This window comes from Phaethon aethereus (assembly GCF_964289735.1).
Source record: "Phaethon aethereus genome assembly, chromosome: 5".
Taxonomy (NCBI): domain Eukaryota; kingdom Metazoa; phylum Chordata; class Aves; order Phaethontiformes; family Phaethontidae; genus Phaethon; species Phaethon aethereus.
Window position 1 is genome coordinate 52,062,537 of NC_138579.1, and position 17,032 is coordinate 52,079,568.

Below are 17,032 nucleotides of genomic sequence, written 5' to 3' on the forward strand. Positions count from 1 at the left end.
TCACATACAGTTTCCAGCAGAACACAGTTTCAGGAATAAGTTATAAATAAATATACATAGCATCAGTATTAATTCATAAAGGCTACTTTAGCCACTACTCAACTGACAGATACTTCAGTCTCTAAATTTCTCCATGTTTCTGAAATGTAAATCTCAAGGTCGAGAAGTGGAAGTACAGAAAAGGCTCATAAATGCACTCTAGACTGCCTGGGAATGGCAGAAGTGGCATGTGAGTATACACCCAAGAGAGCTCATCAGTCTGCTCACAAGTAAATCAACATCCAGCTCCTCGGGAAGACACAGGCCCTTGAGGTGTAAGCAGCCTCAAGACACTGTCACTCTGGGTAGGCAGAGGGACCCAGTTCTTTCTGCTAGGTGCTACATCATAGCTATTGCAGAGTCCTGAGTGCTGCTTTCCTGCTCCAAGCCCACCCGGCGGATGGACTCCCTGTATTTCTGCCGTCCCAGCTCAATGATGGTTTCGACCTCATCAGCGATGTCCTGGCGGCCACTCTCTTTCATGGCTGTAATCAACTTGCTCACACAGTCAGGATCCTCTGAGTTTTGCTGAGCCCATGAGAAAAGCATGTCCAGGATCTGCTTATTAAGGTCCTCTCTGAAGAAAGGGGGAAGCACACAGAAGTAACCAACACACTCTCCTGACTGGCAACCCAAAGAGGCCTTACCTGAGTCCTCTGAACTTAGACTGAAGCCCCAAAGAAGCCATCCAGACACACAAAGCACTCAGTGGGTCTGCCTTTTCCCCACCCATCATACAGCAGTTGCAGTTCCTGCACTAAAATCTCTCTAGAAATTTTTTTCCTAATGAAAATAGAAAATTAAAGCATTCTGCTTATGAATGTAAATTCCCCATAGGAACAGTAGTTTGGTCATAACAAGTCTCATTCTGTCCTGCTGTACTGGCTTTTTGGTCAGACTGCATGTCCCATGACATACCACAAGCTCTTTTTGAATAAAGATGATATTCGCAATTAATGCCATAGACCACTGCTCATTGTCAGAGATGGAGTCTGGCCAGGAATCCAGATCACAGAACAAAACAGGAATGCGACTCATCTGAACTACAAAGCTCATCAGGTTTGTTATTTCCCAATTTTGTTTTTCAAACATAAAGATTTGTTTTATAACAGCAAGAGAAAATAATCAGTTTTCCATAAAAAAAGGTAATGTTTAGAGAAGAACCATAACTCAACCCATCTTTTATCCATTAAACAATTCCAGTAGGAAAACTTTCACCCAGCCAGGCATTGACTTATACTATTACACTGCAGACAGAGAGACAGACAGACAGATAGATATAATGCATCACTGTTGGTCACTGTGTCAAATCTTACCTGTTATTGTATCCTATGCGTTCAATCTGCTGATAGGTCAAGCCCAGGTTCAGGCCGATGGTCTGCCAGTCAGCTCCCATGCGCCTGGCAATGCTCAGCAGGTTTGCCTGTGTCAGGTAGCCAGTCTCAGCATTGCCCAGGTTCAAGGGAGGGAAGGAGAAGCCATTCAGGGGACCAGGGTTCTCACCCCAGCGGGGTTTCAATCGCTGTGTCACAAAGAAAGACAGAACATGCTAAACATATTGTTTTTGTAGAGGACAATGCCTGGCCATTCAGTCTCCACACTGAAATTCCCTTCCTCGTACTGGGGAGGAAGGAAGATCTTGGGGCTGAAGAGTCAGGCTGTAAGAAGCGAGCAACACTCACACTGGCAATGACCAGCAATGCTCACTGCCTCTGAAAAACATCAAATCATAGTGTTCACAGTCATAGCTCATACTGGAAATTTCCTTTCTTGTCTTTACAGAACATTTTTCAGTGAACCATCTCCCAAAAGTCTCAGTGGCAAGAGAGCACTTAGTCTAGATTTGTAGTTGAGGTTGCATGTGTCAGAAAGGGATGTGAGATCATGGCACATGATCTGAAGGGAAGCATTCAGCCTACAAAAGTATTTATTGTTTTAAACTTCTCAAAAATCAATTAAATTCCATAAGCAAAAGTTGCATTTTTCACTGTAACATACAGCCTAGCCTTTAAAGGCCTGTGGCTCACACCAGAATACTTATACTCATACCTGTATTCAAATCCAGCCTAACTAGCTCATCTTAGACCTTTCTTTCTTCCTGCTGCGTGAGCTATGTGACTAAGAAATTTATAAACAAAACAGACACTTCCCTTAATTACAGCAAGCTTCCTCCTGTTCTATATCCTGCATTCATTCAAAGGATCCACCCTCTCTGACCACCCATTCAACAAGCCTGTGCTTGACAGGCAAGATGAGCAGGAGAGATGGAGACCACTCCCAGCTATTCATGTTTCTCTTTTCAGAATAGCACACAGGGGGTGGGAAATCACCATGACATGGTTGGGCAGCCATTTCTTTCAGTCATTCATTGTATCCATTCTCGTGAAGGAAGACAAAATTAGCTGAGCAGGAAGGCCGTGCCCTTACCTCATCTAGATTAATTTTTCTGTAGGAGACAAAACAACTCACAGGCAGTTTGATGGGCAGAGTAGCGAGCCAGAGGGAGTCTGGTCCTTTCCTCCTCCTGCTGGCATCTTCAGGGATGCTCTCAGGAACTGCCCCTCGGTAGAAAGAGACCTTTGCAAACAGAAAGCATGCAGTGAGGCTCAGATTCAGGCAAAGTGGCCAAACCTGTTTGCACCGTGTCTTTTCTGTCTGGGAAAGAATGGATTCAGCATTTCTCACCTATCCTCAGTCCATAAATATGGCATCCCAATTAAGTGCAACTGGGAGGAGCACTGAGGTTCTGCCATAAAGGCTGGACTCACTGCCAACACCCCAAGAGTTAATGGCAGGAACGTAATTCAGAGAGTTAAGTGATGAGTGATCCTTCCAGACTACTCTTTTGTTTATTCAGGGTTTAGTCAGTGGGAAAGAAGGTAAGAAAAGTGTCATGCCCAGCGCTCAGAGATTATTATGAGGACCACTGTAAAAGCAATGATGATGATGAAGGAGGAAACAAAAAAGTGTAACTGTTGCTCACCTGGCCTTTTACAGCTTGGCCTTTTCTGTCTACAGGGGAGGTCACATAGATTTCCTTCATGTTCTTCAAATGGGAATAAAAAATAAACGAGAGTCGTCCATCCACGCAGTCAGGGCGATCTGTGCAGAGAAGCAGCACTCACCTTGTGCAGAAAAATGTGCAGCTTTTCAAGCCTGGCAAACAGCCCATCATCCACTAGCAGCCTCCATGCTACTATCTACTTCTACTCATGCCTGAAAGAATTGTAATCCCCCCTTCCTTGCTGGGTGACACCGGACAGCAGAAAACACTAGCTGTGGAGAAAGCAGGTCCTACAGGTGAAAAAGGACAATGGCCACGAGGTGGAGATCAAGTTCAAGAACAGAAAGCAAGGCAGGGCAAGATATTCAGGTGGAGTCAAGTCCATCCTTGGCACTCCCCTCCCACCCTTGGTCCATTCTACCCCTTGGAGGGTAAAATCAGCTGCAATAGCATCCTGTAATGCACAAAAATAGGTCACCTACCTCTTCACCATTTCTGCAGTGGGTGCAGAAATAGAAATAGAGCCAAAAGGAAAAAACATAGTCAAGTACAACATTCATATATATAATTATCAAGAAATAAAGTTAAGAGTCCAGCCTAAATCAGGACAGAGGGACAGACTCTGGCCTCGTGAATTCCACTGAAAGACCAATACACTTTATTATTCTTCACAGAGTTCTGCTTAATTTACACTAATGAAACTGAGCCGTACGTTCAGGTTTTGCAGAAAATGCCTCAGTTTGCAGCTGTAACAGGTCTTAGACACACTGAGGCATAAAACTTCATCTTGAGTTTTGGTCCTGCTCCCTCTTTTCTTCTCTTCTAGTGGCTCCATTAGGGGGAATTCTTTGCTCTGGATTGTTTCAGAAATACCTTCTCCAAAAACATATCTTTATATGTGTTCTCTCAGAAATAGGCAACGTTAATTAGACCACCATGGGCATTCCAGTGTGGTGTCTAAGATGCCAGGAAAAGGCCATAGCTGACTGCAGAAGCAGATCAGTCATAAACAAACACACTTGGCTATTGCCCTCTGCAGGCTACAACAGCTGGAGAGGAAATGAAAGCCTGAAAACAGCACTTTCATAGGGAAAAGTAGAAATGAAAGTTGGATGACCAGAGAATGTGACAAGTTCAATGCCCATGAGCTGGCTGCTGTGGGTAGTGGGCAAGCTGGGGACAGAGAGGAATGCCATGGAGGGGTACAGCCCCCAGCAGAAACATGCCTAGGGCTAGAGAAGCACAAGAGATAGAGGCAGAAAGTAGCCCAGTACGACCATACCCATATCGATGTTGATGCCTCGCTCAAAAGCTGCAAAAAATTGCTCTCCCTCAAACATCTCCACCATGTCGGATGGCTCAGGTCCTTGATAGCGGTCCTGCAGCTTCTTCAACACTGGGTCAACCTGACAAAGATGACAACACAGGACCCCATATTTGGTCTGAAGCACATCTGTCCCCTGACCCATGTCCCTACGCCCATGATGTTCCTCTCACCTTCAACAGGGAAAATCCATTTTACATGGAAAAGAGGTAAACAAATGAACAAACACCCACCCCCTCCTATCCCAGGTACATTCAGCACAGACAAGGAAGTGGTGCTCTGAGTTTTGCTACTTCCCTATTTCTCTTGTCAAGTAAAAAGCAGAAAAGCCTATGTGGACTAACAAAGATAGGCCATCCCAAAGCTGCCATTAAAAAAACATTTTCAGCAATGTCTCTATCTTTTTAATAGGTCAATAACCTTCAAAGACAGGGAGGGATTTACTTGCTACCTTATCGCCCTTCACAGTATGCCATTAAAAGACATTTTTGCTGCAAAAAGCCACATGCACACAGCTGAGGACACCAGAAAGCTCATTTTGGCTTTGCAGCCTGTGATCACACTGTCAGACCTGGGGTTTCAGAGGCAGTACAACAGTCAGCCTAGAGCTGAGGTGTCTATTCTTCTTTCTATTTGTAACAGTAAACCTTCTCTCTCACCCCATGACCATCCCTGGCAGGAATACAGAAGCCCCCAAATCCCAGCCTCACTGTGAGTGCCATTGCTGCCTCCTCTGGAAACAATTTTAGCCCAGAACCCAAGATAAAAAGAATCCTTACAAATGTTTATGCTCACAGGTCATTTTGATACAGGAGAACAAATAAAGAAAAAACTCCACAGCTGGACACACAGCCCAGTTCTGGCAGTCTGATACAGTAACACTCAACTCACTGAGCTGCACTTGTCTGTCAAGGTACATACACAGACACACGTGCTTTGCTAACATCTGAAGCAACACTGCTGAGGGCTGATACTCCTAGGGCAGAGGTGGCAGAAAAGAATGCATGTGTGCTTCCCATCTCCTTCTGTACAAAGTCAGACAGATTAGCTCAAACTAATAGCATAAACTAACCTGATGTTGCACCGAAGCAGATTAAGGGGAGCTCATATGTTCTGTTCCATTGCTTGAACTGTGAACAGCAAGGAATATTGGGAAGAGTACCATTTCTAACCACTCCAGCTGAAACCAAACCAGTGCTTCTGCCCACAGTACTAGCACATGTCAGACAAGTGATGTATTAGCTCTAATATCTTTGACTGAAGTTTAAGCCAACATATTTTGCCTCATGTTTGCTGGATGCTAACAACACACACATGGCCAGTTACTGTGGCTCAGCTGATTTTAGCAGCCCAGTCCTCAAGGTTTGCGGGGGAGGAAATCACTGCCTGGCATCCACCACTGCATAGAAAGAGTTTTCCTTCTTCCCCCATCTCCCAGTGAGCCAGCATCACACTAGCAACACAGTGTGGTGACAGCATACCCCAGCCATGACGCTGGGGCAGCGAACAGGACCATTTGATGCACTGCTGCCCTTCCTTACATCCTACAAAGGGATGCCCAGGAAACTCAGGAACAAGGCAATGCAACCCAGATCAGACCTTGTGCTTGGGTACACACTGTAGCAGGACTTGCTCAGGGTCCTTCTTCCTCTGCAGAGCAATGAAGTTCACCTGGTACATACGCAGCCGCTCATAAACTTTCTTGGCAATACCTCCGATGTAGGTCTTGGTGGTGTACCACAGCCAGTACCTGGCAGACAAGGAATTAAGAAAAAGGAGGGATCCTGCCTATGAAGAAAAGTCAGCGTCATACCCACAAGACTGCAAAAAATGATGGGTGGAGACAAAGTGCTAAACTGGGCCTGACTTGCAAAGGGAAAAGGGAACAGGTAGGGTTAATGGCATGACCCCTGGTCAGAGTGTGGGAAAAGCAAGGTGGAGGAACATCACATCTTTTTCTTGCAGGACTAATCCTGCACTTACCAGGAGAAGCGTGTGACTTCAAACACTGCATAAAGATGGGTGAATTCCAGCACCACCTGACTGGTAATGTCATCCCAGGTTTGGCCCTCCAGGTCGCCATGGAGAAGATGCAGCCTTGACCGATCCAAATTTAGCCCTGAAGACAACAATGATCAAGAGATGCTATACGCAGCAGAAGCCTTTATTCATGACTTTACAAACCCAATCACAGTATTGGGTGATTCACTTTTTTAAAGCACCAAATTAAGGCTCATGATCTTCTTTTCAGCATCCAGGACTGAACTTTGGGCAAAGAAGAGCAGCAGTAAAAGGATGAGGCTACCCCAATGCTTCCAGGATATTCTGGCAGAATATGCAGACTTAAACTGATAGCATGCTGATTTCCACCAACAGATTCATTAGACAATTCCCATCACCAATATCTAGGGTTATTAATTAAGTTCTATCTCTTTCTAAATGTACATCCCAAGACTTTGCAATCCTGATGCACTTCAGACATACAAATACCAGGTAGTATTACAATGAAGGCCAAGCCACACCCAAAAAAGATTTTACTTCTTCACAAGAAAGCCAGGGAACGTCAAAGAAAATAGGAATTAGGAGACACAGGGTAATCAGAATGCAAACAGAGGAATCCCTTGCAAGGCTGAGGCTGTTTATAGCAGTATTCAGAATGGGAGATGGAAGTGTATGATTGTACATAAGCAACTGCAGTGGCTTAGCACCTGATTCATGAGCAAGGAAGTAAGAGAGAAGGCAGACCCCTGGAAGCAGCACCTTCATTACCTGCTTCAAGCTATTCCCAATCATGAATCAAAGCCCTTTTACAAAGTGTCTCCTCAGTTGGCAGGAGCACCTCTCCAGCCCGTCATACCGAACCCAGCAGTCTAACTACATATACAGTTCAGCATAGAAAACCATTTGCCAAGGCCATTCTCCCAGCTTGCGCTGCTGATCTGTGAAGCCCAGCGCTGGTCTGCTGGACCTGAAATACCTTCAGCTCCCACCACTCTGCACCACCACTCACTCAGCAGACACACCTTGCTGTTCCTGCAGGAAAAGCAGCAAGCTTTATTATTAACAGGAGAAGCAAACAAAATTCCTTGCTTGCTATTCGTGGTTTTCCACATACGGCGTTTCTCTTTGCCAATTTTGGGAATAAACTGACCTGTGATCCCAGGCGGGAGGGGCAGCTGAATTCTCACTGGCCTGAGAAAATCTACTAGGGAGTCCTGAGAGAGGCAGAGTAGGGGACTGGCTCTGCACTCTGCATTGGCTGTGAGTTCCTCTATCTCTTCTGCAGAGACTGGCAGCACCTGGACATGGAAGACAGCGCAGTGAGCAGAGCAGTCAGGCACCCATATGCCCGCATCATTCACTCAGTCCCCTCAGCACCCAGCAGGCAAATGCTGGTTTTGTCTCAGGGCCCAGTAAAAAATGGAAGCACAGTGAACTTTGGCTGAGGTCTGCTCTAATACCGATGTCAACCTGGCAAGCTGGGACAGACCAAGGTATTACAATAGCAGTTAGCACGATCTACGAACTCTACAGAATAATTATTTTTAGTGGGGTGGCTCTAGAATTAGATCCACATAAATAATCCCCACCTAGTCTCACTCACTGAGCTGTTTTGCCAGGCTCAGTATGTTTTGCAAGGGAACAAGAGGCAAAAGCTTCCTTGGGTTCCCTTCACAGCAGCTACCTGCTGATCTGCTGGAGGAAGCACTGGCAGAGCGGTGAGGAGATCCCTTTCCCACACAGGGCAGCTTGGAGCACAGCTCATTTTGCAGGCAGGGAAGCTAAGACCAAATGTGAGATGGGTCAGCCCGTGAAGCATCCATGTCAGACACAAATTACCCTAGGGCAGACATCTCACCTTCAGCTCCCCTACTTGGCATGGGACAACAGCTGCACTAGGGCTTACCAAAGATCATTTTTTAAAGCATGCATACCTGCAGCTTGACACTGCGAGTCTCTTCAGTGACTCCAGAAGGAAAGGTCACTTTGATGTTTGGATCCACACTGGAAAAGAGCAATGTCCCCTCTGTTGGCACTTTGCATTCATTTTGCACAAGTCGAGATACAACAAGGAACCAGGAGAAGTGAAGGACACTACAGTGAGCCACATGCTTCTGTAACAGAAGACAGGGAAGAAGAGAAAACATGTAGGCATATAAGATAATACAATAAAGGCAGGAAAATAAGTGCCAGTAACAGCCGAGCAGATGAAAGCACTAGAACAGGGACAAAGCATGGCAGGCTGCAATTCATGACTTTCAGGAGACACTTCTATGTGAGAGGAAATCTAGAGCTGAAAACCACTATATTTTATAGCAGCTGGTCAAAACACAGCTCACGAGAAGTTTCAAATGGGCTCACTCTTGGCTGGGCAAAATGGAAGAGGGGAACAGGAACGATGTGTGTCACTGGTCATTCCAATCCGGTTACCTTTGATTTTATCTTCTGCTCCACTCTTGTACTCAGATCACTCCAGCTCTGTCCACTGAAGGTCCGAACTACCACCTCACGCTGATGAAGGGTTTGAGGGGAGGCATATGGCATCCAGATCTGCACCTCCTGGCAAAAAAGCATTCCCATGAGACACCAACAGAAAGGATAAAACCAAGCCTAGCTCTGCTTTGTGGCTTCCTGTGCAGACAAGAAGGGGGAGGACGAAGCATGGCCGGTATGCAGGGAGTGGAGGAGGAGATAGGACACCTCCTCTGTCCTGAAGTCTCCAGAGAGGTGACAGGAGACGTCAGGTCTGCCAGGTAGTGTGACAGCAGGAGAAGTTCAGCAGTTTGTGGGCAGAAAGGGCAAAGCAACTTTTGCAGTGAGTTGCTGTCAGCCATGATGGGGCTGGTGGTTTAAGTACTCACCAGCTTGAATGAAAGCCACACAATCAGACTTTTAGGGAAGGATGCGAACCACTCTCCTTGCAGCCTAAGGCCAAATGCTGGAACAGCACTTATCCTCTGGCAGAGCAGGAGGCTTATGACTGAGGAAGGTTATAGCTCAGCTCAAGGAGGAGCAGTGGGGAAGGCAAAGGAGCCACACCAGCACAGTGCCAGAGAAGCTGGCTGTGTCCTTTCTCAGTCTTTGCAACGGAGCTTCTTTGAAAGGCAGTCCTGCAGCTACTTAAAAGCAGCAGTGATGGCGGTAGCTGGCTCAAAAGTCCCAAAAGACTCTCTCAGAAGACTCTGCTGAGCTACTGCAGAGGCAGATTACTCAAGGGGTGTCCTGGATGTGTCCTCACCTGCTGGAATCTGACCCCGTGAGGCTGCAGCTCCAGGACTCTACTCAGCAGGACATCATGGTGTCTCAGCTTTACCCACTGAGGGTCTGGTGCAAGGGTTTGGAAGTAGATCCGCAGAGGGTCAGAGGCAGCCCCCGGTGGAAAATAGAAATGGATGCCACAGGCCAGGACCACTTTGCAGCCTTCAGAGGTCACAGTAAAGCTTCCAGAAGAAACACATGAATGTATGACACCATGCAATGACTTCAGCCCTCCAAAAATCAACAGAAAAATCTCCTACTGGCCTACTGAGGCCATAAGCTCCTATTTATACATGCAATACCCATCATGCATCAATCTTGTCTGGGACCTTGTTACACCACTGTAATATAGATTCTTAATAACAGAGGCTTACCTGTCCTCTCCTGATGCAAGGAAGAGTCTTTGTAGCCCTCCAGCACTGGGTTCATCTACGGCAATAAGAAGGTTTGGGTAAGAGAAGAGGACAGAGGTTACTTAAATCAGGGTAGACAAGAAAGGCTGAACTTACATTTCAGTTTTGGCTTAACCTGAATCTGACAGAAGTCGCCAACAACCCTGCTCACACTGCAGCGGGCTTCAGATCAAGCAGCAGCAGGAGGACAGGAAGAGGCCTAAGGGTCCCAAGACACACTGGAAATGCTGACTCTCCCCCAGAAAAAGTCAGAAGCAGGGGGAATTAGAAAAGATTTCAGTCTAATCTACCAGCCCTGCTGCTTTCAGGGCCATGTTTGATTGCCCCTGGGAATCCGCGCTTGCTCTTTGTGCATGTGAGCACCGTTCGGAAACCCTGCTCAGATTCCTGCTCATTCATCACCTTCATCTGGGACAAAGAGCTGCTCCCCTGAAGCCTGGAAACCACAGGAAAGCAGGAGGTAACTGCACAGCAGAATCACCTCTTATTGCTTTCTATGCTTCTTGCATGAGCCACCATAGCCTTAGGGCCATGCAGCAAGTCCAAAAACTGGTGCTCACCTCTGCTAAAAAGACTGGACCCCTTTAAGGGCCCCTCCTGATCCACTTCCTGGGAATCCCATTTTCACTTCCACTGTAAAAACTTTCCTAGCAAGCCCAATTCTAGGGACCACTGAGCCCTTCAGACCAAGCTTGGGCTCATAGAAACAGAACTAGTACTGTCTGTATCCTTACAACCTAATAATTAGTCCAGACAAACAAATACTGATCTGATTCCTCCCTGCTTGTCTCCTCTAATCCAAACCCATCCACACCATGCTGGGCATAGTGAGGGAACAGCTGGGCAGAACCCACAGCAGCAGAAGCCTTGCAATTACCAGCCTGTGGGGATGGCTCAGTTTCTCCTAAGGGATTGCCTCGGAGGCGCACAAATGGCGAGGTCTGGATCTCAGGGGGGACAGCACGAAGGCGGTTGTTCTGCAGATCAAGTCTGGACAAGTTTGGCAGGCTGGCAAGTGAGGCGGGGACCATCACCAGGAGATTGCTGTGAAGATGCAGCCGCTGCAGAGACTTCAAATTGGCTGTAGGTTAGAACAAGAAATGACCCCCCATCCATGCCGTTAATTGCATTGTGCATCAGCTCTAACCCCCTGTTGCTCTCCTCATCACACACGAACACACACATATAATAAAGGAAAACCACAAGAACCCAACATCTCTTTAGCTCACAAAATAAAGGGAATTAGCTGAGAGGCAATGCAGCCTCCTCTGTCCTCTGCTTCTCAGTACCCAGCTACGAGTATGGACAGAAGATGCTTCCATAGCAGCATCAACGACAACCCCAGGCTTGAAGTAATACAGGACCCAAGAGACAGGAAGCTGTGCAGCAGAAGTCAGAGCCTAGTTCCATGGACTGACCCACACCGGACAACCCGATTTCAGTCCCACATTTGCATCCCATTAAACCCCAGCTCTTCTGTTTCCAGTCCTGGGTGCTACCCAAAACCAGCCAGGCCAGATCCTCAGTTATTGTAAATTTTATTGAAATCTTAGCAGTCTTTCTGATCCACAGAAGCAGAAAGCGTGGTCCAGAGATTTGTTAATGCTCAAAGGGACTGACTGAACCAAGCGTGTTTCTTCTGGATATCCCCTCCATTTGGCTGTAACGTAATAGAGAGGTTGTGCTAGCAACTCTGGGGACAGAGGCCAAGGACCTCAGGGGTCCTAGACTGTACCAAAAGCTCGGCAAGCCCACATCCTTCTTTTTCCCTGGAAAATACTTACCTAAGGAATCTGGGATGCTCAACAAGCGATTCCCAGAGAGATCCAGCTCTGTGCAGTTGTGCAGATTCCCAACTTCTTCAGGGAGGAATTCCAAAGCATTTTCTGAGAGATCCAGGTCTTGCAGTGCTGCCAGCTCCCCAATGCTCTGAGGTAATTCCTTCAGCTGGTTTTTCATAGCAGAGAAGAAAGTCAGCTTGCTGAGAGAGCCGAAGTCCTCAGGGAGTGCCACCAGGCTGTTGTGGCTCACCAGGAGCACGCGAAGGCTGGGGAGGTGGAGGATGCAGCTGGGCAAGGTGGAGAGGCTGTTGAAACTGAGATCCAGGTGGGTGAGACACCTCAGGTTCCCAATGTCTAGTGGCAAACTTGTCAGGGAGCCATGCTGACATGAACCAAACTCATCCCTGGCATGGCCACCTGGGTATGGAAGGAAGTGGAGGAAGAGGTCAGTATGCTACAGGGATACCTCACCAGCCTCATGTGAGAGTCCTTAGCACAGAGACCCAGAAGATGGGGAATTGCTGATCACAATGAGTAGCACTGATTACAAAGTACTCATAGAGAAGTGGGTTTTCTGCTCCTTGCCTCAGTTTCCTGATCGGTGAAAGGGGTATAGTGCTGAAGAACTGTTATGAAATCAAGAGATGTCAAGGTCAACCAGTAGAGCTCTGCTAAACACATCTGGAGTCGAAGCTCAGAAAGAGCCAGGCCATTCCACACATCTACCATCCTTCAGCAGGTGGCCCATACCCCTCCAAGCCTCCCACTCTCCTTCCCTATCTCTTCCCCACCAGCACCAGTGGCTAACACACACCACTTTATGGACTAAGGAGATATTCCTTGCCCTCCAGGCTTTGCTCATACTGTTGAGGGACAAAGAGCCCTGAGGACTGAGATCTGCCCTTGCAAGACTGGAGAGCAAACGTGAGGAAAGCAGTGAAAATGTAGAAAAAAAAGTAGCCAATTCAGTATTGTGTAGGCCCGACAGAGAGGGAAGGATACAAGACCCTCACCCCAGCTTGTGACACACAAACGGGAGAAGGGCTGCACCCATGGAAAATAAGTCAAGCAAACAAAAAGAAACTTCCAGAACTCTCAAATTCTTCATCATTTCCTACTCTCCCTCCACTGTTTTCTATTTGTATACACATACAGCAGAGGGCACCAAACATTTTTTATGCTGTGCAATGGTAAAAAATAAGAACAATCAAACTAACAGACACATTGCACTTTGTACATAAGAAAACCTTAGCAAACTATTTTGTTGCACTTCAGGGTGCTCAGAGTGTGTGTACATCTCACAAAGCAAGCCTTATGAAAGGTATTGCCATTATCCTCACTTTACTAAACAGGAAAAAGACAAATTAAATTATTCACATGATAAATCTGCAGCAGATACAGAAATGAACCTCAATCATTTGAGTTTTCAGCTAGAACCTTGAATTCTGGCCATAACCCTGTCTCTTCTCTCTCATTTCTTTTTAAAATTCCACCTTCCAAAGAGCAAATGATTCAGTCTGTTACAAAAATTCTACCATTTATAGTGAGATCCTCCTACAATAAAGAGATGAGAAAGTCAAAGAATGAACTAATATTTATAGGCCTAACAGTTATTACATCTTGCCAAATTACGTGCATGCCCTGAGTCATACTTTTGATAAAATGTTGAGCCGCCTCTTCTGGTCTGTCTTGAACTCTGCTAAACCTACACTCACTGACACTAAAGAAGGGTTAAGCTAGGATTGATTCAGATGGAAATGCAGCAAAGATAGCTCATTATACACCCAAAAATGAAAGAGGGGCTGAATATTTACCAAAAAGTCAAACACCTTTCAATCCCCCTCTCCTTGCATAATTGTGTAAAGAAATGCTCTTCTTCTAGAGGATGGCTAAAGAAAATGTTGCAGCATCAACCCAATCAGACTCCAAAAACCGGTCCCCAGGCAGCTGTAGAAACAAAGGAAGAAAACAGGAGTCTAGAAGCTGTATCTTGTTGAAATCTGCATGCAGCTCTGAGCGAGGCTAAGAGCCAAAGCTATTGGAAGGGGCACTAGAACAAAGCAATTCCAAGGGCAGTTTATCCTGCAGTTGTGGAGAGAGGGATAAAAAAAAGAAAGCTGAGCCTAGAAAAGTTGGATGGTAACGGGCCCAGGAATTTACCTTTGAGTACCAGGGATTTCAAGTGCTTCAGATGAGGAAGGATGGCCATCGTGGTGCCAAGGAGGTGATCGTTGCTGCTGAGCCGGAGGAACTCCACCTGGACCACCTCTCCCTGTCGCTCCTCAAACAGCTGGAGGAACCGGCGGCAGCCGTCAGGATAAACATCCAGGTTCAGCCTGTTGTCCGCAAGGCAGGAGCCAGGGAGTGCAGGAGCCCCCAAAGCCCCCTCCCCACACTTGTCCCTGAGCCCCAGCAGCTCTGCCATCTTCTGCATCTCGTCCACGGCGTCTGGACATGCTCTGACTTGCCAGGCAGGCAGGCACCAGCAGCACCACAAGGCAGCCGGGACAAGGAGGAGGAGGAAAGATGGCTCTGAAAGAGAATACAAGTGCACGATGAAGGCCTCCTGCCCCAGTCCAGAGCAGCTGGAAACAGTTTATCATCACAGCAAGAGGGCAGGAGGCATTACACATACGTTACTGAAAGCTTTGTGGGCAGAAAGCATGGAAATGCAGGGTGACGGATGCCGCAGAAGCTGCTCCTTCCTAAGGAAAACCTCTGAGCTTCCCCAGCTGACATCTTGGCAGGGAATGGAGTAATTACCCACCATCAGAATAAATAGCAATATTAACTTTAAAAGATATAAATGTAAATGCCTATGCCTTATGCAGATTTCAAAGTGCCTTAGCAGGAAGCTTGACAAGCGGAGGGGGAAACCAAGGCAAGGCAGAGCTGAGCCAGGAGCAGAGCCCAGAGGCAGCTCACAGGCTGCAATGGGTCCTCATGAAACCCAGTTGTGAAACTGGGGGCCAACGGGATGAAAGTGAGCGTAGATGAAAATGGGCAAAGGGCAGCAGAGCAAATGTGGCAGGGCCAAGGAGGGGGTTATAAAAGGAATGTCCATGGCACAGGAGCATTGGATTGCGCAGTGGCACTGGGGCGCTTGCAGATTTGCCTCTGCCAGGATGCTCTAACGCAGCAAACCAGGCATGAAGCCATGGCCAGCTAGTTACCAGCTAGTCCTTGTTTCCTCCCCTCACAGTACCCTCCACAGATGAAGGGGAAAAATAGATACCACGTAGTCTATGCCAAGAAGGATTTAATGCTAAAGGAGCAGAGGTATGAAATTTGAACAAATTAATTATTCCTCTGCCTTCTTAGTGTGAAGAAGCCTTCATCCACCTAGGACTTTCAAAATCGGCCACTATCATCATAGCACACTGATAATGCAAAGACAAGCAGAGGCACCATGCTTGGTTCTATACCAGTAGTCATATACTTCCAAGTACCCCGTTTCTGGCTCTTTCCATTTCCTTTATCTTTTGCAACTCCTCCTGAGCTTGGCAATTAAACTAGCTTATGGTACGCATATCAGGAGTTCTTGTTAAACCCCACCATGGATTGAATAGGCAAATAAAAGTTTCTTTTGAGTGATGCAGAACTACAAAAAACTTTTAATGGCTTTAATGTCCAAGGCCAGCAGAAGAAAGCTAATGCCTCTGGTAACACCCTGAGAAGCAGGGCTTTTTACTGTTAACATGTGGGACATGGCAGCATTGATGTTCCCAAGGCATAGTCTAGGGGGAGGCGTCACACCCGGCTCCCTGAAAGAGCAGAAACGTTACAGACACATAAGGACAGGAAAACCACTGCTTTAGTAAAAAGGTAAGTATTTCTTACAAAAAGGCTGTACACAACACACACACAGATATGTGTAAGCAAAAAGACCATCTGCTATAGCTTTGTAAAGCTATTGATGTTGAAGGAACCAGAGGGCAGCTCTGAACTGGCCAGGCTGAAGAGGCTCAGAGACCATAAACACAGCCCCAGGTGTGCATACAGGACACAACGCAGGCACCCTGGTGCACCGGCATGCAAGCATGCACGTGTGCACAGACACACATGTGTGCACACGCACACAGACACACTCATCCCGGGCTGTCCTCACTTGCCCTACCACCAGCTGCAGCAGCCCCAGGCCCCCATTACCCACACCCCACAGGGCCCCTGGGCTGAGACTCAGCCCCTGGGGACACCCCGGCAGGACCTACAGCCAAGCAGCCAGGCCACATGCAGCATGCCCCGCTGAGCATGGCCACACGCGTCTCACCCCCTCCACACCTGGCACACAAAACCTGGGTCTTGAAGGCCTAGCCGCGCTCGGTTGGCTCGTCTCCGCTCAGCCCGGCACAGCTTGGCTCAGCTCAGGCACTTCCTGCAAAGTTTGCTGGCGAGCTGCACTGCCGGGGCGGGACGAGCTGGAGGAGGTGCCAGATGCAGTGGGACAAGGGGCAGGCGGCTCTGAGGAACCAGGCCCAGGCGTCCTGCTGTCACAAAAATGTCACCAAATGATATTTTCCTAACACCGCAACGGCCTCAGCACCCCAGCCAGTCCCAGTGCAGCTCCCCTAGGCCCAAATGTGAACTCAGCCTGCAGGGAACAGGAGACACCGGCAGCCCCTGGTGTTGTGCTCATTTGCTGCAAATTCAGGGACGGAAACGTAGTGGGAGCCAAGGCTGCAATCCTGGAAAGGCACAGGGCCAAGTGCTGCAGAGCCTGCCCTCGGTCTGCCCAGAGCCACCGGGCTCTGCCATGGCTGGGCCTTTGCTGCCCCATGCACTCCAGGAGCGCCTTGCAGCAAGGGACGCCATTTGGTCTAACACGGCACGCTGGCGAGGCCCCACAGCAATTTGTGCTGCTCTCCATTTCGCTCAGAGGGGCAAAGCTGGGTTTTTCTGTAACAGCGAGTTTCCAGCTGATGCCTCGATGCTGTGGCATGGCAGCGCTGCTGCGTTAATGCCCTGGCAGAAGTGCCTCTTGCTCAAAGCTAAACACAAGCTGCACAGTGCCCTGAGGGAAGTTCCTCTTCCCACGGGGAGTAAAACTTAACTGCTGACTGCTTCTCTGAAGCACTTCCTCAGCTATAAAACTGTGAGCCTGCCTGCTTTCCGGTGGCACCAGAGTTACCAGAGAAGTGGAGAGTGCTCTCACCTGCACAGGGCGCCTCTGAGGAGCCTCCAGGGCAGCAAGGCAGGGATAGCCAAAGCTTCC

General features: G+C 47.8%; 1 protein-coding gene across 1 annotated transcript; it reads right to left on the minus strand.

Moving 5' to 3' along the window:
- Positions 1-378: 378 nt before the first annotated feature.
- On the minus strand, positions 379-14,254 carry PIDD1 (p53-induced death domain protein 1; the record flags this gene model as incomplete). The annotated part of the gene is made up of 15 exons (XM_082000456.1): positions 379-616; positions 1,356-1,561; positions 2,509-2,616; positions 3,023-3,141; positions 4,326-4,449; positions 5,967-6,117; positions 6,351-6,486; positions 7,519-7,666; positions 8,303-8,482; positions 8,799-8,927; positions 9,607-9,808; positions 10,001-10,055; positions 10,917-11,120; positions 11,824-12,237; positions 13,981-14,254. 15 exons carry the CDS (start codon positions 14,252-14,254, stop codon positions 379-381), a joined length of 2,688 nt encoding a protein of 895 aa, XP_081856582.1.
- Positions 14,255-17,032: the final 2,778 nt, after the last annotated feature.